General features: G+C 39.8%; 1 protein-coding gene across 1 annotated transcript; it reads left to right on the top strand.

The window, feature by feature from the left end:
• Positions 1-3,832: 3,832 nt before the first annotated feature.
• LOC139455575 (splicing factor ESS-2 homolog) lies at positions 3,833-22,167 on the top strand. The gene is made up of 8 exons (XM_071237126.1): positions 3,833-4,004; positions 5,279-5,441; positions 6,842-6,970; positions 9,111-9,259; positions 10,014-10,134; positions 11,347-11,705; positions 13,052-13,167; positions 20,927-22,167. The coding sequence occupies exons 1-8, from the start codon at positions 3,891-3,893 to the stop codon at positions 21,264-21,266; spliced, it is 1,491 nt and encodes a 496-aa protein (XP_071093227.1). The 5' UTR covers positions 3,833-3,890; the 3' UTR covers positions 21,267-22,167.
• Positions 22,168-23,095: the final 928 nt, after the last annotated feature.

Here is a 23,095-nt window from a genome sequence, read left to right as displayed (position 1 = left end):
TACTTTTCTGCCTCAGGTATGTCTTCGTGAATTTGGGTCTCAGACAGTCAGTTGCCCCTGAATATCTTCTTGGAACTGGAAGCCTTCAGATTCCTTCATTGTATTCTGCTTCCTCAAGGGTGTCTTCGTGACATTCAATTACCACTGCATATCTTATTGGCATTTGAAGCCTAGATGGATCTGCCTGGCAATTCAAGCCTGCAGGTGTCTTTTCAGCACTCTTCTGACTCCATGGTGTCTTAGTTACAGGGGACGGTCGGGTAGCCTGATGGTTTAAGCGTTTGCTCGTCACGCCGAAGACCCGGGTTCGATTCTCGACATGGGTACAATGTGTGAAGCCCATTTCTGGTGTCCCCCGCCGTGATGTTGCTGGAATATTGCTAAAAGCGTCGTAAAACCGTACTCACTAACTCATTTAGTGACAGACAATTGCCACTGAATAGCTTGTTGGCATTTGAAGCATAGAGGGATCTTCCTGGCACTCTTCTGTCTGCAGGGTGTCTTCGTGACAGTCAATTGCAACTGAATACCTTCTTGGCATTCAAAGCCTCCAGAGGTCTTTTTGTTACTCTTCTGCCCGAAGGGGTCTTCATGACAGCGAATTGCCACTGAATAGCTTCATGGCATTTGATGCCAAGTGGGATCTTCATGGTATTCCTCTGTCCCCATGGTGTCTTCGTGACAATCAATGGCCACTGAATATCTTCTTGGCATTCGAAGTCTTGTGGGATCTTTTTGCTACTCCTCTGCCTCTAGGGTGTATTGGTGACAGTCAGTTGCCACTGAATAGCTTTTTGGCATCATAAGCCTGTAGTGGTCGTCATGTCACTCTTCTGCCTCCAGCGCGTCTTCGTGAAAGGCATTTGCCACTGAACATCTTCTTGGCAATCATTGCATACAGAAGTTTTCTTGGCTGTCATCTTGACACAGTTCGTCTTCGTGACAATCATTTGCCACTGAATACCTCTTTGGCATTTGGTTCTAAGATGGTTCTTCTTGGTACTCTTCTGCCTAAAGGGTGTCTTTTTGAAAGGCAATTGTCGTTGAATAGCTTCTTGGCATTTGAAGCCTCCAGAGTTGTTCATGGTACACACCTCCAGTGTGTCTAAGTGACGGTCCAATTGCCACTGAATAGCTTCTTTGTATTAGAAGCCTGGGGGGATCTTCTTTGCACTCTACTGCCTCCAGGGTGTCTTCGTGACAGTCAATTGCAACTGAATATCTTCTTGGCAATCAAAGCCTTCACAAGTCTTTTTGTTACTCTTATGAGTTGCTTTGTTGAATATGTTCTTAGTTTCCAGAAATGTTTCAACTGGGGTCCCTTGTCCTGGGGAGTCTCCTGGCCTGGGTAGTCTCCTGGCTGCACCTTGTGCATCCTGGGTGTCTTCTTTCAAAACAAGCAGTCAGGTACCACTGAATATCGTCATGGCAACCACTGCCTCCAAGAGGTCTTCTCGGCCTTCTTGTCACCATGGTGTTTCTGTGGTAGTCATTTTCCCGCATGAGAGTCGAGTAAAGAATTATAGAAGAGCAGAGATGAGTAACTTAACATATATTCACATTAGATGTAATGACAGGCATACAGTTTAATAAAGTTTCATCTGAATAACCTGATTCCAAAAATATCTACCAGATAAAATACATTCAAATATAGAGCCGTTCCATACGGAAAATATATTAACTTAATTTTACTTCAATTAAAACACAGAATTTAAGCTGTGTTTCTCAATACGTTTACTCAATTTTCAGCTGATTTAGGGGAAGAAATAGCCCTAAAACGTCGATACAAACAATAAAGATGTTTCTATCCATGTATGTCGTATGACATGTGTTATGCATATGTGATATGTGATATATGGCATTTAGTCGAGTAGAATAAAAATCATAGGAGAGCAGAGTTGAGTAACATACATATTCACATTAGATGTAATGACAGACATACCGTTTAGTAAAGTCTCATCTCGAAAACTGTTAAGAAAATATACAGGATAAAATACATTAAAATATTGAGCCGTTCCATACGGAAAAGTAACAATACGCTAACTTAAAACACAGAAGCTGTGTTACTCAATACGTCAATTCAGTATTGAACCGATTAAGGGGAAAGAAGTAGCCCGAAACGTCGTTACAAACGATAAAGAAGTTTTTATCCATAGAAATCTTCATGTTCCACCAACTTATAAATGCCCAGCAAAGACTTAACTTGGCTACAGTTACGTGAATATTAGCCAGGTATAAATTTACAAATTGACATTATATTTTTTTAATATACGTATACAGACGTGACAGTCAGCTCATATCAGTCTAATGCTATGTAAAAAATGTTATATTTGGGATAACACTTTCTTAGTAAAGTACAGATTCTTGTACCGTCCGGGATTCGAACCCACACCTGCCAGGGTGAGGCACCTTATCGCAAGCACACAAAGTCAGCGATCTAACCCACTCAGCATCCGAGGCTTCCACAAAAATGAAAGTCCGACAACTGTTAGTCTAGATCACGTACTTTGAGTACCCCCTGACAAGTGTAAATTGGCACGGCTCCCATGGCCGAAAGCTATAATACACAATGCCATTTAGAGAGTCGTCAAATGTAACAAAAGTTATATTTGGGATAACACTTTCTACGTAAAGTACAGATTCTTGTACGTTTTTGGGTTGAGTCCCGTCCGGGATTCGAACCCACACCTGCCAGGGTGAAGCACCTAATCGCCAGCACACAGTCAGCCAACGGGAACCCAGTTATACTCGGGGTAGTGGGTGAATTGGATTGGCCAGCAATAGTTACGAAAACACCAGAGATTCATTTCAAAGAGTTACGCCATTTTTATAGATGTGTACTTCCTGTTCACGATGTCACGGCTTATCCATTTTTGTCTTGCATTGAATCTATAAATTACGAACACACAAACATTGTGGTATCGAAAAAACATTTTTGAATGACTGCTTCTGATTATTTGTTTAGTCATGTCATTTGTCAGAGCGGATTACCACTCAGGAAACACAGCAACGTCACACAACTATGTGTAAAACTAACCATCTCATTTGAAAAGAATGGTCCGTGTAATATATTCAGGTTTACAATTTTGAAATAATCCAATTTGATAATTTTATCAGAGACCATATCAATGTGTGATAAATGACTTCTAGAAGATTTAGAGTAAAGATGAATAGTTTTGGTCAGGGCTGCGGTAAAACAATACCCAAACAGACATTTCGTTCACAACTCTTGAGACCTGCAGTGGGCACCCGGGAATGGTCGGGTAATAGAGGGTCGGATACCCGGGTAGTACATTTGTAGAAGACCTAAGTAGAAATGGCAACGGATAGCTCTTCTCCCCATACCCGGCCATCTCAAAATATTGCTTCAAAACAATATCGTTCATGTACGTGAATAATGTTCATATCGGCGTTACACCCAACTCACTCACTCATTTAAAAACACCGGTTACGCTTGTATTACATTATTTAATTTCTACTTCATGTCAACGGATGTGCTCTGTGTGCAGTTCTTTTAATAATATGAGACAGAAGTATAAAAATCAGTCGTTGGTTATTTGACAGCAAGATCACAGGGTATGACGAGGTGAGTGGCGGAAGACAAGGACTCAATCAAGGGAGACCACTCGAGTTGAAACAGTATGTCGCAACTATTCAGTCACACACTGCATGCACTTTGATTGGCAGAAATTATTACACATGTTATTATGTATAAATCAATCAGTAAATCTTCATAAATGTCCGTTGTATTTTATACTTAATAAAAACGCAGGTAAGAAGTTGTCGTAACAAACATGGTTCGCTTTCAGTTACAACTTCCGGTATAGTTTCGTCGAAAAGACGAAGTTGACAACAGACAACAGGTCGTAAGTAAGGTCTAAGTAAGGACCATGGCGTTACAAACGCTTGCCTCACGGGCTTTGGTAACGGTAGACAAGGACAAGAAAAATGATACGGGCAACGAAAAGAAGAAAACAGTGTTAGACGAAGACTCATACACGCAGGTAAACTGTGCCTCGAATTTCGCTCACAGGCAAAAATATACAGAATTCAGCAAGCAGCGGTAGAAATTGGCACTAGCCCTATAGCCTTTGCCAAACTGCCCAATAGTTAAGGTATCATAAGGACGAGTAGAGTAGAAATATGCCACTTTTAAGGGTTTTGTTATATGTTATCATTATAAGGACTAGTGGACGAAAACTGTTTCTAATGCTGGCAAGACTGCATGTATCGGTCGCTGCCATATATAGCGATAATTGGCTCCGGTTGTGCCTCACTATACACTGGTATCGCATGCCTTTTCAGTCCCCAGGGGTAGGTTAAGTTATTCCAACAAACTGCCCTTGGCCTTACCCTCCAAGTACTTCAGTTGTTTTAAAATCTTAAAAAACATAAACAAAAGAATCAAAATTCAATTGAGGTCACTAATATCCTTTATAACACATTTGGATATGAGTATATACAAAATCAACTTCAACAAAAAATACCGACCATGGTCTAGAGACAGAGCGTCCCCCCTTAGAGGAGCGGAAGACCCAGGTTTGATCCCCGGCCTCGTCATACCAAAAGACCTTAAAAGATGGTAATTGTTACCCTGTCTGGCGCTCGGCATTAAGGGGCTAAACAAGGACTGGTCGGCTCGGAGTTAGCATACTGTGTCTGAGTGGGGTATTCATGTTAAACTGCGGCATGGTATCTCAGTGGGCTTGCACTATAAATCGGCATCAGTCCGGACTAGTACAAGCAGACACACACACGTGCATGCACATCGCTATATCAGTGCAATAATCTTGGACGCGACGTTAAACCCAATTTCAGCTCACCTCACATTAACAAAAAAATATTCTTGAAAACTACTAGACTGCTGCTGGAATGCAAGAATGTCTAACTTCCATTGATTGGAAATGTTCCCAAAGAGGATGCCAGACCACCATTAACACCAAAGATGACTTTATCACAAAGCACAATGATATGTCACTGAGCCGTGGATCGACGCCAACAGATCATCTTAATGGGTGGTATCCAGATCTATACAAATTCATTGAGATACTACAGGTTAAGCATGTGTTGTCCATGTTTTACAAGATCTGCCGGTCCCATACAGTGTTTGATATGACCCCCACTCCACCCCACCATCCCCCAGCTTCAACAAATACAAGGGGGATTATCCTAATAGGATAACTTTTTACACTTAAAATGCCCATGAAACCTAGTGCAATAAATCAGCCTGTATGAGAAGTCAGTGAGCATCAGATGTATGTTCCTCTGTATTTTATAGGGTATCGAGGAGATAATCACCAGAGACTTTTACCCAGATCTGCCCAATCTAAACTCTCAAGCTGAATACTATGATGCTCTTGAGAGGAACGACTTGGTGAAACTGAGAGAAATACAGATGAGGTGTAAAGATCTCCGGCCTTCCACAGGAGTGTCAAGTATTTGTAAGTACTTTGAAAATGGTTGACATGAAGTGTTGTTTTTTTACCTGCAGTATGTATCATACATGTTATATGTGAGACCTGCTCCAAGGCCGATATTCGCAGGATATCCCAAGGATTCCAGACTAACTGCCCTTGTCAGGCAAATTGGGAAAATATCATATTCTCCAAAATTGGAATTTTTTGTTTTCTCATTTTCATAAAATCTGAGGAATTAGGAGATTGTAATTCAATTTTGGAATTTTTAATGTAATTTGCTGCAGATTTAGGGCCAAATATTGGCCTCTGAGCATGTCTAGATAAATCCCTGAATCAGCACAGTCTGCAGCAATGTGAAAACAAATTCCCACTTTGACATGACAGATTAGTCATGATTAAGTGGACGACTTGTTGTTAACTTCTTTTGAGTGGTATATTTTGAACTGTCAATTTCTTTTATATAAATGTGCATAATATCCCCCAAATGAGTTATTTAGGACTGCAATTTTTCACCCCTGTACTTAATATTTGTGAAGTTGAATTTATTCTTCTTGATAATGCATTTGTTATGTTTGACAAGTGTTAATCATGTTGATGCAGTCTCTGACTTTCGCTACTTGTCTGAAGCTGTGGTCAACATGGTCAAGTAAAATCCCTTTTTATCTCCAAGTTTAGTTCATAAATACTGATTTATTTCATCATTAAAAGATTTTGACCTGATTAGAAACAGCATAAGCAATGATAAGAAATTGGAACTATGGTCCTTTGCAAACTGCCCAATATTTAAGGTATCATAAGGACAAGTAGAAATTTGTGTTTTAAAGGACTTTGTTATAAGACATCATTACAAGGACTAGTGGACTAAAACTGTTTGTTTCTAATGCTGGGAAATGTTACCAATAGTCTAGTTCAAGCTGATCAGTGCCAGTAGACGAGTTTAGAGTTGTGCATATGTTTGTTTTAGTTCTGTCACAGGTTGTCGTGCTTATCATAAAAACTGAGTAAAAGCATAAAAATGGGTTTGGATGGTCAATATGGTCATGGTTTGTGCCTTAATATTATAGTATTTCTCATTCTCAGTTGTTGAAAGTCATGTGGTTTGAAAGTCATATGGTGTCTTGTCACAAGTCTCCATGCTTGTCTTTATATCTTACTAAAATCTTGAGAATGGGATCGGATGGTCTGTGACTTATTGTCATAGGATTTCTCATATTTTCAGTTGTTGAAAGTCAGATGGTGTCTTAACACAGGTCTGTATGCTTGTCGTTAAATTTAACAACAATAAAGAAAATGGGATCGGATGGTCAATATGGTCATGGTCTGTAATGTATTGGGATAGGAATTGTCATATATTCAGTACATGAAATTTATACGTTGTCAATTGTCTTGATCATTGCTTCAGCTGATGTAGTTTCTGTCGACAGATAACTCCCCAGATACGTTTGAGACACCTGATGCATCAGCCAGGTCCGCATCCCCCTCACAGAAGCAGCCCACAGCCGACGACCCGAGGACAGATGAGCAGCCAGAGTTGCCGAATAATGTTGATGATGGTGGGTGTTCTTTTCAGGTGATGGTGGGCGGTAGCCTAGTGGTTAAAGCGTCATGCCAAAGACCTGGGTTTGATTCCCGACATGGGTGTCCCCTGCCGTGATATTGCTGGAATATTGTTAAAAGCGGCGTAAAACCATACTCACTCACTCACTATCAGGTGATCTCATTCAAATCAGATCTTAGTACTCTCTACTGCTTAAGACCCGTGAAGATCCGGGTTAGAATTGGTATTCAGCAACCCATGCTTGTCGTAAGAGGTGACTAACAGGACCGGGTGGTCAGGCTCGGTGACTTGGTTGATGCATGTTATTGTATTCCAGTTGCACAGATTGATTCTCATGTGTCAATCACTGGATAGTCATGCAATCAGCGAACAAAGTCAGCTTGTCTGTTACCATCAGGGTTTCCCCTTGTCGATTTCAAGGTTACATAGCCATTTGTTGCGACTTTGTCTAGAAATATAAAAAAAAGAGAGAAAATTGTGACTGAAGTTTGTGTGAATGACGTATAGATCTAACTAAGTTACATAAAAAATGACATCTTTGAACTGAACATGATGTTGAAAGAATTCAAACGAAATAATTTTCATACATTTTTTTATTTGTTGAAAGTTGGGACTGGCAAAAATTATGGGGGACAAGGACTGGCAGTTTCAAAAGCCAGCGGGAACTCTGTGCAATGAAACCCATTACGTTGCAATCACTAAGGCAACTTGTTTACAATTACGATTTGTTTAATGCCCGAATAAACATTCATGGGCATGCAGTATTTGAAATAAAATTAATATCATTGCCAGGATGCCATCAGAGCCCACAGACGTTATAAGCTGCAGGCCCTGACTAAACGTTTCAGGCGTAAGAATAAAAATGAGTCCTGAACAAAACTTCCTTTAACCGACAAACAACAGCCACGAAGAATGATTTCTTAACAATACAAAAACAGAAATCTTAGCGATTCTATAAATCCTGATAGGTATACCGGTATGTATCCTACTCAGACACATGAGTCTTAAAGTTGGGAGCAAAAGCCGAAATTGCTAAGGCAGAAGGCGACCTCTTAAAGTTCTCAATGCTATTGTTGAACCAATTCGATAGAGTGTCTCGCTGGCCGTGCCACTACTGTCAAATTCAGGCAAATAGCATATGGACATATCGTCTTCACTGGACGACATCATTTTATTTGAAGCAAATGCAAGTGATATGAGAGGTGGAATCTGATTGGTTAATAGGAAGGACATAGAAGGGACATAAATTCTAATAGTGACTGGTGGTGCTACGAGTGAGTCCAGAAATTTCAGTCTAGTTTGACAAGGGTGGAAGCTGGACATTTTTAGTCAGTTTAAATCCCTTGCCTCAGGAAGATGGCAAAGCATTTGGATTAGCGTTTCAGATGTTTTGGTCATTGGCAGTCCTGAAAGGAACATAATAAGATAAAAAAGACATCTTGTCATTGTTCAGGTCATCTTGACTGTGCATTTATGAGGGAACATTTGTTTTTGTGTGAATTTTCTGGTGTTCAGGCTGAATTTCCTAATTGGGGACAGAAACTGACTGACAATGGTTCATGTTGACAAGATTAGGAATGTACAATATTATAAATTATAAAGCTGACATCGTTCCTTCTTTTCGTTTGTGAGGTTTAAGATTGCTCAGGGTTCATTCACATCACAAAGCTGTCTCCTTTTGAAATTAAAGAACTGAATATTTATGAGATTGTCATTACCATGTTCATAACAGCCACTGATTGCTATCTGGGGTAGAATAGATCTTCAGCAACCCATACTTGCCGTAAAAGGCGACTATGATTGTCGGGAAAGGCGACTAACGGGATCGGGTGGTCAGACTCGCTGACTTGGTCTATACATGACATCAATCCCAATTGCATGGATCGATGCTCATGATGTCAATCACTGGATTGTCTGGTCCAGACTCGATTGTTTAACAGACCGCTGTCATATAGCTGGAATATTGCTGAGTGTGGCGTTAAACAACAAACATACAAAGAAAACTTGTGTATACCTACTTGCCTACAGCATAACCATAGTTACACAAATATGCCTGGGACACAGAGAGGGGTCTACTTTGTGCAATGTTTATCATAATTATCCCATTTTTTCAAGTTTCCTTTTTCTCCTTCCAGATAAAAAGAAAGAATTAAGCCTGGATCGGTATCTGGCTAGGAACACCAGTGAAGACAATGCATCATTTATGGAAATTCTAAAGGAAGGCGAGCGTAAACATAGAGAAAAACATGCCTGGATGTATGACAAGGAAGAGAAACAAGAAATGGTAAATGGTTTCTTAGTATTGTATTGTAGGTAGCCTAGTGGTTAAACTGTTGGCTTGTCACACCAACGGCATGGTTCCATTCCTCACTTGGGTACAATGTGTGAAGCATTTACTTTATCCAAAATAGCCCTCACTTGAAAGTTTTGTTTGTTTGTTGTTTAACGCTGCACTCAGCAATATTCCAGCTACATGACAGCCCTTGGTAAATAATTGAGGCTAGACCAGACAATCCAGTGATTGACATCACAAGCATTGATCCACGCAACTGGGATACAATGACATGCATCGACCAAGTCTGCGAACCTGACCACCTGATCCCGTTAGTTGCCTCTGATGACAAGCATAGTCGCCACTTACATCAAGCATGGGTTGCTGAAGACCTATTCTAACACGGGTCTTGACGTGTCTCACTTGAAAGAGGATGTGGGTATCCATCCAAAAATGTTCAAAATGGTTTTATTTCAAATGGTACAGGTACTCAACTCATGTTCAAGGGTGAGTGAGTGAATATGGTTTGACGCCGCTTTTAGCAATATTCCAGCAAATGGGCTTCGCACATTGTACCCATGTCGGGAATCGAACCCGGGTCTTCGGCATCACAAGCGTAGGATTTAACCACTAGGCTACCCGACCGCCCCCTCAAGGATAAACAGTAGTTTTGTACTAGTGTTCAAACTAGTGTTCACTGATATGGCAGTGCTGTACATGTCGACCTCTGACATCAGTGTGTATGGTGTAATGGTTCTTGTTTCAGGAACATGAGCAGAAGCTGGCCCTGCCCAGCATCGAGGAGCAGGCTATGATAGAACCTGGGAGTGGGAGAGTGGACACCTGGAAGTATAAACCCCAGAATGCCCTCATGTATGTCCCTGATGGTAAGTATGTGTTCAAAATTCCCGCCGGCCCGTGATCATCCGGGGTAGAATAGGTCTTCAGCAACCCATGCTTGCCGTAAAAGGCGACTATGTTTGTTGTAAGAGGCGAATAACGGGATCTGGTGGTCAGGCTTGCTCGTCAATTCAAGGTGGGTTTAAGACATTAACTCGAGTATGCTGTACCGGAAGCAGCGTTTCAACAAATCCCTCCTGAAGAACACTAGTTAGTCCTGTTATTACACTATCAGGCTATGGACCATCCAACCCATGGACTAGCATAGGTTGCTGGGGACCTTTTCTAACACCCTAGCTGCGTTATAGTAAAAAATAATCCAAAAACAAATGTTGACCAGCTGCCCCTATACTGTAACCATTGTGATGAATTAGTTGGTTAGGACAAGTACCATTTTGTACTAGTCTGTTCTTATTATAAGCAAAGTAGAAATACATTCATTCCACAATATTACCATAAACATCCTTCTCATCAATAATTAATTGAACTAATGTCCTCTACAACACATTCAACAATCAAAGGTCTTGATTGTATCTGAAGAGAAATTTGAAAAACACACCAAAAAAAGCAACCATGATTATGTATTAAGTATTACATCACATATCATGGAATAATTGTATATCAATTGTGTAAAATCCACACAAAAATTAGATATAAATGTATTGTACTCTGGGCCACAAGGCCTCTATAACTAAAGTAAAGAATCTTGAATCTTGAATCTCCATGGGTTCAGTACCATGGCTCTACCTACCAATATACTGCAATAGTAATTAGTATTATGATCGAGGCGGTCGGGTAGCCTACTGGTTAAAGTGTTCGCTCGTCATGCCGAAGACCTGGGTTCGATTCCTGACATGGGTACAATGTGTGAAGCCCATTTCTGTAGTCCTCCGCCGTGATATTGCTGGAATATTGGTAAAAGAGGCGTAAATCCATACTCACTCACTCACTTCCTACATAAACAAGCATACTAACTCCTATTGCCGCTATTACCATAACACAAGATGCGCAGTAAAGCAGTGCACGTGTAAAGGGAAGTATCTGTGTGCTATGTTAGATCGCATTGATTTTAAGTATTTAGGATTTGTATATTTCTCCATGATGCAAAATGTTTTTGATGTTTTTTGATAATGAATTCCGAAACAAAAGATTTTAAGTTTTCTTTAATTAGTGTTATCAAAATTTTTTTTTTTTATCAGGGGAATCTTTGAGTGCCAAAGAACTAATCGAGCTGCAAAAACATAAACCAAGGGAGATAATCCACGAAAACACCCGCTTCCAGTTCAACCCACACAACATTGTGAAGAGCAAACAGCAGATGCAAGAGGCGGCTTCCTACAAGGCACTGGCCAATCTGGGGAAAATCGGACATGATGGAAAGGAAATTTTACCTTCCATGTCACCAAATGTGAATGGTTATGGTTTTGTAGCGACCCCGTCTCCAGCGCCAGGGGTGGATGACTCGCCTATGATGACGTGGGGAGAGATTGAGAGTACTCCCTACAGACTTGACGGGGGAGGGACCCCACTCCCTTCTACCCCGGGGCCAGTGTTTAAGGTAAGACATAGGAGGTAGGACATGAAACTCTGCCCCTGTGCCCCAGTTGTCAATCACATTGAGACCCGTGAAGATCCGGGTTAGAATAGGTCTTCAGCAACCCATGCTTGCCGTAAAAGGTGAGTATGCTTGTCGTAAAAGGCGACTTACGGGATCGGGTGGTCAGGCTCGCTGACTTGGTTGATGCATGTCATCGATCCCAATTGCGCGGATCGATGCTCATGATATCAATCACTGGATTGTCTGGTCGGGCCTCAATTATTTACAGACCGCCATCATATAGCTGGAATATTGCTGAGTGCGGCGTAAAACAACAAACAAACAAACAAACAATCACATTGATATCAGGTCTTTACTTCAATACAAAACTGAATGAAGATCTGATGTCCCCTCTATAGGAAGTACCCTCACGGGAACCCTGATTGATTTTGACCTTTCCATTTAAAGGATGGATGTGTGTTTTCGTGAGCCAATCAGATGTCAGCTTTATGACACATTTGGTTAATTTCTTTACCACCCAAATTTCAATTTCAATTAAAGAAAACCACACAGAACAGAAATATTTTGGATGCCATGGTGATCAGAAACGACAGGGTGTATAACCATGATAAAATATTCAAAACAATATAATGGTGCTGCCTTAATTATTGACATTCGGAACTGATCATTAAGGTCTTTTTTGAAATACAGAAATCAGATATCTTTGTATGAAGGCTTCACTCACTTGTATCGAGAATTAAAGCCTTGATGGTGATACAACCTTCTATGGAGGTGTCATCAGATCATCACGATAGGTATCATATCGCAGTAATAGATCTGGTTCTAATGGAATCCCGCTGTTGTCCATTAGCCATGCCAAGTTGACAGATTTGCCCTGATAGGTTTGTCAGTTGTTTGTTGAGAAAGATGGTGAATCAAGTCATGTACTTGAAAACTCATGTCAATTGACCTTCTGTGTGGGGCCATCGTTACTTATATATTTTCTTGTTCAGGCCAAACTTTTCTTGTGATTTTAGAGCTTTTAGTGCTGAAAATATGATTGTAGTAAGAAAGTAAAAAATATGCTGGTCAGTATGAATGTCTTAAAGGCATTTAAGTGTGAATAGGATCGGTCAGTGGAAATAGTATGGTCTCAGTGATTCTTGTTTCAGTCAGTGCTTACTATTTTGGAGATTATTTTTATTATCAAAACAATTTTTACTCTCAGCATGCTCAGCAGCTTAAAGAAAGCACCTTACTAGTACCCCCCCCCTGCCATTTTTTCTATTTCTATGGTAAATAAAGTAAATAACACATAAGTCTTAATTTGTTGTATATTTCATGATTCTTTGAATGTCTTTCACCAGATTCCAGCAATACCAAAAAGAGATCAACTGGCACTGGAACTGGCAGAAAAAGCAAGCAAGGCTCATCGCGACAAGAAACAGAATGCAATCAAACAAGTGACCAGAAATCTTGCAAGGTACAATTTTTGTTTTGTATGTTTAGTATCCGGGTCAGTACATCTCTGCTTGGTGAAGGAAACCACTTATGATGATCGGTTGATCACAATGGGTAAAGAAGCGTTGTGTAGCATTGCTTATACAATTGATCACTGGTACGCCTGGTCCAGACTTGACTATTTATAGATGAAATAGCAGTAATATCTCTGTCTTGGGAGGAAAAAAATTATCCACAGTAACATCGTCATCAAGGGGAGATAATTTGTTAGAGTTATTTACCTTTGATTGTTAATCAAGTGAAAGCAGATGTATTTTAAACAATCTTTGAATTTTTTTTGTCAAAACATATTTTACAATTGTAGTTGTTATTTTCATCAATAAGATCAAGGATTGCAAGTTTTCTGGTGCCAAAATAGACAGATTAAAATCATGTGAACAATATCAAATCTTATGCATGTTCAGTTCAGTGGATATCATAGTCATCTATTCATTGGACTGCATGGCACAGCCTTATCAGATAGATACAAAGGAAGTATATTTATTGTGCCTCTTCAGCATATACAGATTAGTCAACACAAACCTTCCAAGACCGAGTCCTACCTTGTATATACTCAACTGATGAAAAAATACATTAGACCGGTAAACCAAAAAATATGACAACACAGTGCCTTATGGCTTGCTCAGAAAGTTTGCTCAATAAATAAGCCACAGTTTTAATGTCTGCACTTGTGCTATTGTGATTAAATCTGTTTTTCCCATTAAGAACCATACTATTGCTAATTTTTGATATGACAATGCTTGACTGCATACAGAACATGTAACTGCAGAATTTCTGAGGAAACCACAATGTATATGTCCTCCAATGCCGCTCTAAATATCAAGATTTGAACCTTAACTAACACCTAGTATCGGACACCAAAGAAACTGTAACAGCTTGCGCATTCCTCATTGTGTGATCTGTACTTGCACATGTCTAAGGTTGTCCTGTTTGCACCACTCAAGAAATCTGGTTACTGTATTCGGCATAATAAGTGACCAGGGTGCTCTCAAAATTAGAAAGGGGGGCTCTTATTAGAATATTATTTGGGTGAAAAAAACAGAGCTGAAAGATAAGTTTCGTGGTTTATGATGACACCCTGAAATGTTTATGTACAACAGAAATATTTTTCTAGAATATAATTGCCCTTAATTAAGGGTGCATTTAACACACGAGTATGCGAATGAATAAGTCTTGTGAACTTAGGGGTGCTAATTGGGATTGCTCACTAGCCAATATATTAGCAAATATCACCGTGGGTGCTTATTAGAGCGGGGAGCTTATTACGTCGAATACGGTATCCTTTTTGGAGTTGCATTCTCCCCGGGGACATGATCTGCAGAGCTACAGATTAGCGGCGTATTTACGAAAAATACCACCCCAAAATATTAAAAACCCAATTACTTTCAAGTAACTTGCGTACAGAAACACATGCATTAAATGAAAAACTCAAATGTATACAATTCCCTCGCGTAAATACCCAATGAAGCTATTTAAGCATGTGTACAAAGTAGCTAATTTACGAAACACAATTACCTTCTGAGTCAAGCCTATATACTTAAAACAGTTATATACATCTCAAATATAATTTCATTTTTTTTTAAATTTTAAAATGTTCACTAATTTGGGGAAAAAAACAATAGAGTGATGATTAGATGAAAAAATATTGGTTACCCAATGAAAAACGTAATAACATAATTAAAATAGAAACCCTAGAGTAAAAACTCAATTGCTCAAAAAGTTATCTGGAGCTTTGATCTGGTTTATATGCTGGATAGCCCTGGGAAGTGTTCTTGAAATTTTAGCAAATAGGTCAAGTTTACTATAAAAATGTATTATGTACACAATCTCAACATTGTTTACTGTAGTAGGATGAAATATGGTTTATCGTATCCTTACGTAATGCTAGAGGAGGACATTGAGTGATCCACATTGTCACATGATGGTCAAGGTCACTGGAATGGTCATTCCTAAGTTAGTTTTCATATTTTAAACAACATGCTGTGTTGAAATGTAATATTTGTAAGAGAAGCACCATTTTTCAACTAGCAGTAATCATTCATGTTATTTAGGTCAAAGTCATGGGTAGACACGGACACTAGTCCAAGACTAGTAGCTAGTTACTTTCTCCCCAAATGTAGTATATTACATAATTATATTACTATTCTGAAATGGCTTATGGACTAGTCAGATTTGTTTGTTTTTTAATGCCGCACTCAGCATGCTCAGCAAATGAATGCAGTATGTAAATAATCAAGTCTAGACCAGTCAGTCCAGTGATTTATATCATGAGCATCTATCCAAGCAATTAGGATACGATGATAGACATCAACCAAGTCAGCAAGCCTGACTATCTGATCCTGTAAGTCGCCTCTTATGACGAGCATGACTTGCTGAATACGGATCTGCACGAGTTGACTAGTTAGATATGACCATTGGTGTTTACCCCTCATTGGATAATAAAACTGGAAGTGCATAAGTTTTCTTATTAATGCAGTAAGAGCCATATGACTTTATGTTTTTAAACAATTCCGTATTTGCCCAGCAGTGCATATTACTTATTTTTGAGATCACTATAGTACTAAGATTTTTTTTTTTAAAACTACTGCAATAAGCATATATATCTCAAATCAGAAGTGATATCATTCGACTGGAAAAAACCTTTAGGTTCTTCTTTATGTTAATCTGGGGCAAGGGGCAGTTGGGTAGCCTTGTGGTTAAAGCGTTCTCTCGTCATGCCGAAGACCCGGGTTCGATTCCCGACATGGGTACAATGTGTGAAGCCCATTTCTGGTGTCCCCCACCGTAATATTCCTGGAATATTGCTAAAAGCAGCGTAAAACCATACTCACTCACTCCATATCGAGGTATGAAATGATACATGTAATGTGTTTCACAATCTACGTCATCATCCATACTTGAAATAAATATGGCGGCAAAGCGGTTTCCATATAGAAATCTCTGCATATGGGGCAAGGGTTTAGTGGACATGCATTTCACCAAAAGGAAGGTGGTGTTATCAAACTGGATATGTATGATAGTTATGATGTTATGTTATACTGTAAATCGTGAAATTAATGCATCTCCAAAAGAATGCAACCACTGGCCCCAAACCAAAAATGTGACTCAATATGAATGCGACAACCCCCTCCTCTCAAGCATCAGTGGATTTATATCTAAAGACAATGTCCTCTGTCAAGTTTACAGGAGAATCCTCACCTCAACCCAACCCAACATTAATCCAATCACACACAAATAGCACCGCTTATTAGCTCTGAGGCCTCCGTGGTCTAGTGGTAGAGCATCCGCCCGGAGAGCGGAAGGTCTGGGGTTTGATCCCTGGCCACTCCATACCAAAAGACGTTAAAAGATGGTACTTGTTGTTACCCTGTCTGGTGCTCGGCATTAAGGGGCTAAAACAAGGACTGGTTGGCTCGGAGTCAGTATACTGTGTCTGAGTTGGTTATTCTTGTTTAACTGCGGCATGGTATCTCAGTGAGCTAGCACTATAAATCGCCATCAGTCCGGACTAGTACAAGCAGACACACACACACACACACACACACGTACATGCACGTCGCTATATAAGTGCAATAATCTTGGACGCGACGTTAAACCCCATTTCACCTCACCTATTAGTGCTGAGTAGGTACTTCCGCTAAAACAATACATGCGCGTCCGTGTCTGCCTTTGACGCTGTCGCAAAGAACAAAGACACAAAGTTGTTTGTTTTCAGCGTATGTCTATGTTAGTATTTCTGCTATCCAAAATGTCTTATTGTTGATATAAATGCGATGTTTTTCGCATTGAATTCACACTCACGTTAATTTCAAGATTTACAGTACTGACTAACCTACAGGAAAAAGATCTGGTTTGTTTCATGGCTAAACTGTGATACATACCTTACTGTTTTACTGCCCTTTGTTGACAGGTATTTAATAATAATTAACTTGTTCTCATCGTGATGTAGCTGCAATATTGCCAATAATATTTTCGCTCTCTCACTTATGTTGTCTGTATCCTTATATTTTTGTGTACAACAAAAATCTGTCTAAAAATACACCTTTCATCGCAACACATTCAAAATAAAGCATCATGCCCACAAAAATTTCACCTTAATGTTTACGTCCAAAGCCTTTGCTCCATCAGAGCCTGTTACCATGGTTACAAACACAAGGAGAAATCCCATATGTGCATGCTCAGATCTATTTGAAAGCTAGGAATATTTTTTTCATTAGACATGTTACATATGCCATTAATTTATAATTGAAAATGGCATCTACATTTCACATTAAAATTGACTATCAACATTGAACATCTTGAAGTCCCATTCCCCTGAGGAACTATTTTCAGTGTATGTAATTGAAAATAACATTAAATATCCTGATTATGTAAGTTTATCTTGGTTTGTATTATCTCTATCTATTTCAGGCATGGCTTCAGGTTAATGCTGTTATGCAAGTTTTATTTTTTCTTCTTGTAATTGCTTTGGTTAAGCAACAGTCACACCGGATCATACAATTTCTGGATCATACGATTGCTGGCAAATTGGTTACCATAATTTCAGACATTGTGATGAAGTAGAGAAAAAGTTGTTTAATAAACGATCATGTAATTGTTGGTGTTTTAATGACTGTAACAATGGGGTCTGGACTATCAACAGAACAGCTGAAGGGCATCGCGGAACACAGGGATAGTCTCAAAACTTCTGTTCTGAAATATTGTCACTGTCAACTGAAATAACAATTTGACTGACGGTTGCATGATCAAAACCATCTTTTTCCCAATATGAAGCATTGATTCCGGTCTCAACTTTGTCAATGCACTTGGCCCAAGTTTCCTTACAAATACTGTCTAAACTATTTCTGATCAGTTTCTCCACATTGGATAGCTTGAATGTTGTATTGCTTCTGCCAACAACGCCCTTCACAATGCCCCAGACAAGTTCTATAGATTTTAGGTCACAATGATAGGGTGGTGGTCTCAGGAGCTCATGTAGGTATGATTGTAGGGCAATGTCCACCATGTACACAGGCTTTGTTTTGTTGGCCTTCACAATGCCCCAGACAAGTTCTATAGAGTAGGTCACAATGATAGGGTGGTGGTCTCAGGAGCTCATGTATTTATGATTGTAGGGCAATGTCCACCATGTACACAGGCTTTGTTTTGTTGGCCTTCACAATGCCCCAGACAAGTTCTATAGAGTTTAGGTCACAATGATAGGGTGGTGGTCTCAGGAGCTCATGTCCGTATGATTGTAGGGCAATGTCCACCATGTACACAGGCTTTGTTTTGTTGGCCTTCACAATGCCCCAGACAAGTTCTATAGAGTTTAGGTCACAATGATAGGGTGGTGGTCTCAGGAGCTCATGTCCGTATGATTGTAGGGCAATGTCCACCATGTACTCAGACTTTGTTTTGTTGGCCTTCACAATGTCATACAACACAGGTTTGGTACTCATAGTGGGAAACGGAATAACATGTGACTCCCTTTCTGGAATTTGATGTTGGTGCCCTTCTCTTTTGGTCTTGTGCGCTGTGATAGGGTGAATTGTCCATAACGATCAGCGACTTTTGGAGGTAGAACCAGAACTAGTTGTTTCTCCACCCATTCCAGAAAGACTTGACTGTTTGTTTTGGGTGTGGTAATCTCGGTTGTCTTTAGATTTTGCACGAAATACCAAAGCACATCCTGGAAGAAATCCTATGCGTTCACATCCTGCCTGCAGAATGATCAGTCTCTCACCTTTACTAAAAGGTAGTTTACGAGAGGTTTTCACATCTGAAGAAAACCACTGATGTGACTCCCTTTCTGGAATTTGAAGTGCCCTTCTCTTTTGGTCATGTGCGCTGTGATAGGGTGCATTGTCCATAACGATCAGGGACTTCGGAGGTAGAACCAGAACTAGCTGTTTCTCCACCCATTCCAGAAAGACTTGACTGTTTGTTTCTCACCTTTACTTAAAGGTAGTTTACGAGAGGTTTTCACATCTGAAGAAACCCACTGATGTTGCACGGTATGACATGCATTGACCCACGTTTGATCTAGGTAAATCACCTTATATCCCTGTTCCCGCTTCTTGCGTATGGTTCGCAGGTAATTGTTTCTCAGAGACACTACATCCTTCCGTTCACATAACACATGCCCGCTGTCGCCTGCAATTTTGTCATATGGGTACACAAAATGGTGCAAAAGTTTCCAGAGGCAATGCTTGGACACAATTAAAGAATGCTCAGCTACCATGCATTTCTTCAATAGCCGTAAAGACATAAACATATTTTCCGAGAATAAATTCCGAATTGCGTTTCTTACAAGTTCTGGTTGAAAACTATCCATCTTTTCGACTCAAGTAGGTTTTGAGATGGTCCCTTGCAGATTGCCTTCGTTGAAATGCTGGACTCTTTCCTGAAAATTACTTCATTTTCCATTCAGAAAGGCCAAGAAGTTCTGCTGCTCGTTTTCGGTATTTAGGTTGTGCAAAAAAGAATCTTCTCCTTTCCCCTTCTGACTTGCAATAAACATAACGTGAAACATCAAGGTTCTCAAATCATCTGTGAATTGCATCAATTCCCATATTGTAGTGATAAATTGAGCTCGTTCTGTTTCTTTTATCATCTGAATTTGAAATTATCTGAATAGCAATACCAAGAACATCACTAACATTGCTTTGAGAATATTTTACAGATTCTCATTGTATGTTCCGTTTAATAACTACTTCAGCAAGATATGCTTCTGATTTAGAAATTTAATTTGACAGGCTTTCATTATAGAAGAGACATTAATGGGTTGGCCCAACATGTGCAAATGGTGGGCAGTTCTATGTACACTGCATACCTCCTTGCTGCAACAGTCATTAAAACGCCAACAATTACATGATAGTTTGTCAAAACAACTTTTTCTCTGCTTCATGACAATGTCTAAAATTAGGGTGACTAGTTGGTATGGGCAAGTAAACAACTTTCATGACATTTCGATGAACTATTGTTTTTGGATTTATATTTATTTGGCATTTCATCGATATGATTTTGCAGCAAACAGACTATAGGTTTCACCAGAGATGTATATCTCTGTCAAATGTCATAGTTATACCAAGGTTCCGTCCGTCCGAAAACTTTGTCCGCGCAATTTCTCTTAAACTTTTCAGTGGATTCATCTCAAACTTAGTACATATAATTTGTGTCATATGGAGGGGTGCAGTCAAAAGAAAAAACTTGTTTTTATTTATTTTTTATTTTTTTAGGAATTTTTCAAACCCTAACCCTATCCATTATTTAATTTGAAACTACTGACACGCTAGGTGGGTCGGGGGTATTAGTGAGCCACACTCACTTTTGCCCTTGTTTGTGTAGTATCAGGTTGTAAACATGGTAAAAATGGTGTCTCCACAGGGACATTTTGTTTTTTTCAAAATGTACCAGAGTTCTCTCAGCAATGCTTTGTTACCAACGCAAACCTTCAAGCACATAACATGCAAATTGGCTTGAAAACTCCCGAGGTGTGGAAAATGCAATATAAATTCATGTGTCATGCATGTTTACCATATTTCTCTATTCTCTATGATATAGTGCTATGTATGTGGACAGTTATAATGATTTTAGTTTTCCAGGAGTGTAAAAAAATATATATAATAATATGTATGTCAAGTGCATCTGATGTCTTATTTGTGGAAATTTCTTTTATTGTGCCTCCATAACAACACATCTCTCAGTTACAAGTTAATATTTTGCATTTGCATTTTCAGCCCCTCACCAAAGTTTGCGATGAGCACAACAGATCGTGTGAATTCTATGTCTCCAGCAGCTCAACGCTTAGTCAGCAAAAAACTGGGGATCAAAACCCACGCTGACAAAGCTCTACGGGCCAGTTACAGCCCATCCCCCACAAGACACTCAGGGGACAGGACACCTATAAGTTTGACCCCTAGTGGAACACCGAAGTCAAGGTCAAGTACACCAAGCACAGGGTCAAGGACCCCTGGTAGTGACCGAAGGACACCTAAACGTGATGGAAGTGATATTTCATCTCTTACGGACAATCTTTTGCAATTGCCCAAGAGGCCAAAGGCTCAGGATTTCTTTTGAAGCTATGAAGGAGTTGATAAAGGCTTAACTGTGATATTTGACTTTAAATGAGTGAGTGAGTTTTTCAGCAATGTTGTGGCAAGGGACTCCAAGAGGGGCTTAACACATTGTGCCCATGTAGAGACTGAAGCTTATGTCTCTGTGTGATTGGGGAATGCATTACCTTTAAGACTGTCCCACCGTCCATTTGATGTTGACCTAAGGCAGTGTATCAAATTCCCAAAAATTTCAGTCAGACAAATGGACTGGCGACATTGCAAAGTTACCAGATAAAATATTGCCAGTCCTGTAGTTTCTAGACTAATGAACAATTATAACATAAGAATAGTACTGTTTAATTTAATGTTACGAGAAAATAACAACCGACCATGAGGTATGCAACTTTTCAAAACTGACCGTTCATTAGCAAAATAGACTCTCTGGGAATGTCGTTCAGGCGGGTATGTTGAACACTGCCTAAGGTGAGGATATTTTTGACATTGTTGCAGTATAATGAGAGAATCTGGGAGATGTTTATGACGTGAAGGGCATCTGATTGAGAGTTTGGTACAGTTTGTGAGGAACAATGATCTTCTGTTTATGTATCGTTTTAGAGTGCATGTTGATTTGTGCAAATCGTTGGTTTCTTTGTTAAAATGGGGCCTCCTTATTTTAACATGTGAGTGGGACTGGCACAGTTGTCTAGGCACGACATACAACACACCCATGTTCATGGGTTTTACCAAAGTGATATAAGTGAAAAACCTTCCCCACTTCGGCTTTCCTTTTTCGTCAAGTGTAAATGAAGTAGTTTGCAAAGTAACATAAGACTCGTGGCATAATGTGGTGTGAGTGAGTGAGTGAGTTGTGTTTAACACCGCTTTTAACAGTATTCCAGTTATATCGCTGCATGTCAGCTTAATGTGGGAGGAAAGCCCAAAGTGATGCAGGTCGGTGAAACGCATGAGCACGGGTATGGTGCTGACAAACCTAGAAACATAATTTGGGCAAACTGGGATTTGAACCCACAATCATAAGTTTCTGGCATGCCCAAGGGTCGCAACTCTGCACAGCGATTCGCGGCACCTCTGACGACTGGGCCACCCGTGCCCCCTAATATGGTGTGATGTGGTGCAGTGGGGCGGATGTCCAAGACCTGCATCACATTGGCATTTCCTTCAACATCAAGCTGCAACGCCATGATATGACTGAAATACAGTTCAAAGCAGCATTAACCACAGTTTACTCACTCACTGCACCTGAAGGCACTGAACTGTAACCATGTTAACCGTGGTAACATAAAATGCTGTGAAGTTGGGAGTTCCAGGACAGATCAGTCCTGGAGAACCTGGGATGAAATCAGGTCCAGCCATGTTAACTTGGGCGTGGTAACAATCAAGACACTGTATGTATATATATATATATATATATATATATATATATATATATACATACACCCATCTACACAGTTCTAGAACATGTAGAAAGGAGTGTGTTATGTCCCTGAAAAAAAGGTATCGACAAGACAGTACTGTAATAAGATGGCAATAGAATAAATGTCCAATATAGAATGGAACAGCACTTGAACTTGATATCATGTTATTGTGTATGTAACCGGTATTGCTGGTTCTGATTTTTGAAGGAAAGGAAAGATTAACCAATGGGTGACAATAGGCAACAACAGGGACATTCCTGTGATGCTTGGGTGGGGCAGCCTTGAGGAGGGTAATCAGATTAATTTGAAGTGTGAGTAACAGTGAATGTACGTGAAAAATTGAATTAAATGTGATAATTATTGTTTGCAGTTGTTACTGTCTTGTCTCGCATGATCACTTGAGATGTTCACCAGT

This window comes from Haliotis cracherodii, unplaced genomic scaffold (assembly GCF_022045235.1).
Source record: "Haliotis cracherodii isolate W230 unplaced genomic scaffold, xgHalCrac1.p SCAF_11, whole genome shotgun sequence".
In the NCBI taxonomy this organism is placed as follows: domain Eukaryota; kingdom Metazoa; phylum Mollusca; class Gastropoda; order Lepetellida; family Haliotidae; genus Haliotis; species Haliotis cracherodii.
Note: the sequence above shows the minus strand (reverse complement) of the source record. Positions and strands in the feature narration are given on the sequence as shown.

Excerpts from the sequence above, each read along its gene's own strand:
- LOC139455575 (XM_071237126.1), top strand. The coding sequence starts at position 3,891 with ATGGCGTTACAAACGCTTGCCTCACGGGCTTTGGTAACGGTAGACAAG. Across the intron at positions 6,971-9,110 it reads GCCGAATAATGTTGATGATG|ATAAAAAGAAAGAATTAAGC; the intron begins GTGGGTGTTCTT and ends TTCTCCTTCCAG. Across the intron at positions 9,260-10,013 it reads AGGAAGAGAAACAAGAAATG|GAACATGAGCAGAAGCTGGC; the intron begins GTAAATGGTTTC and ends TTCTTGTTTCAG.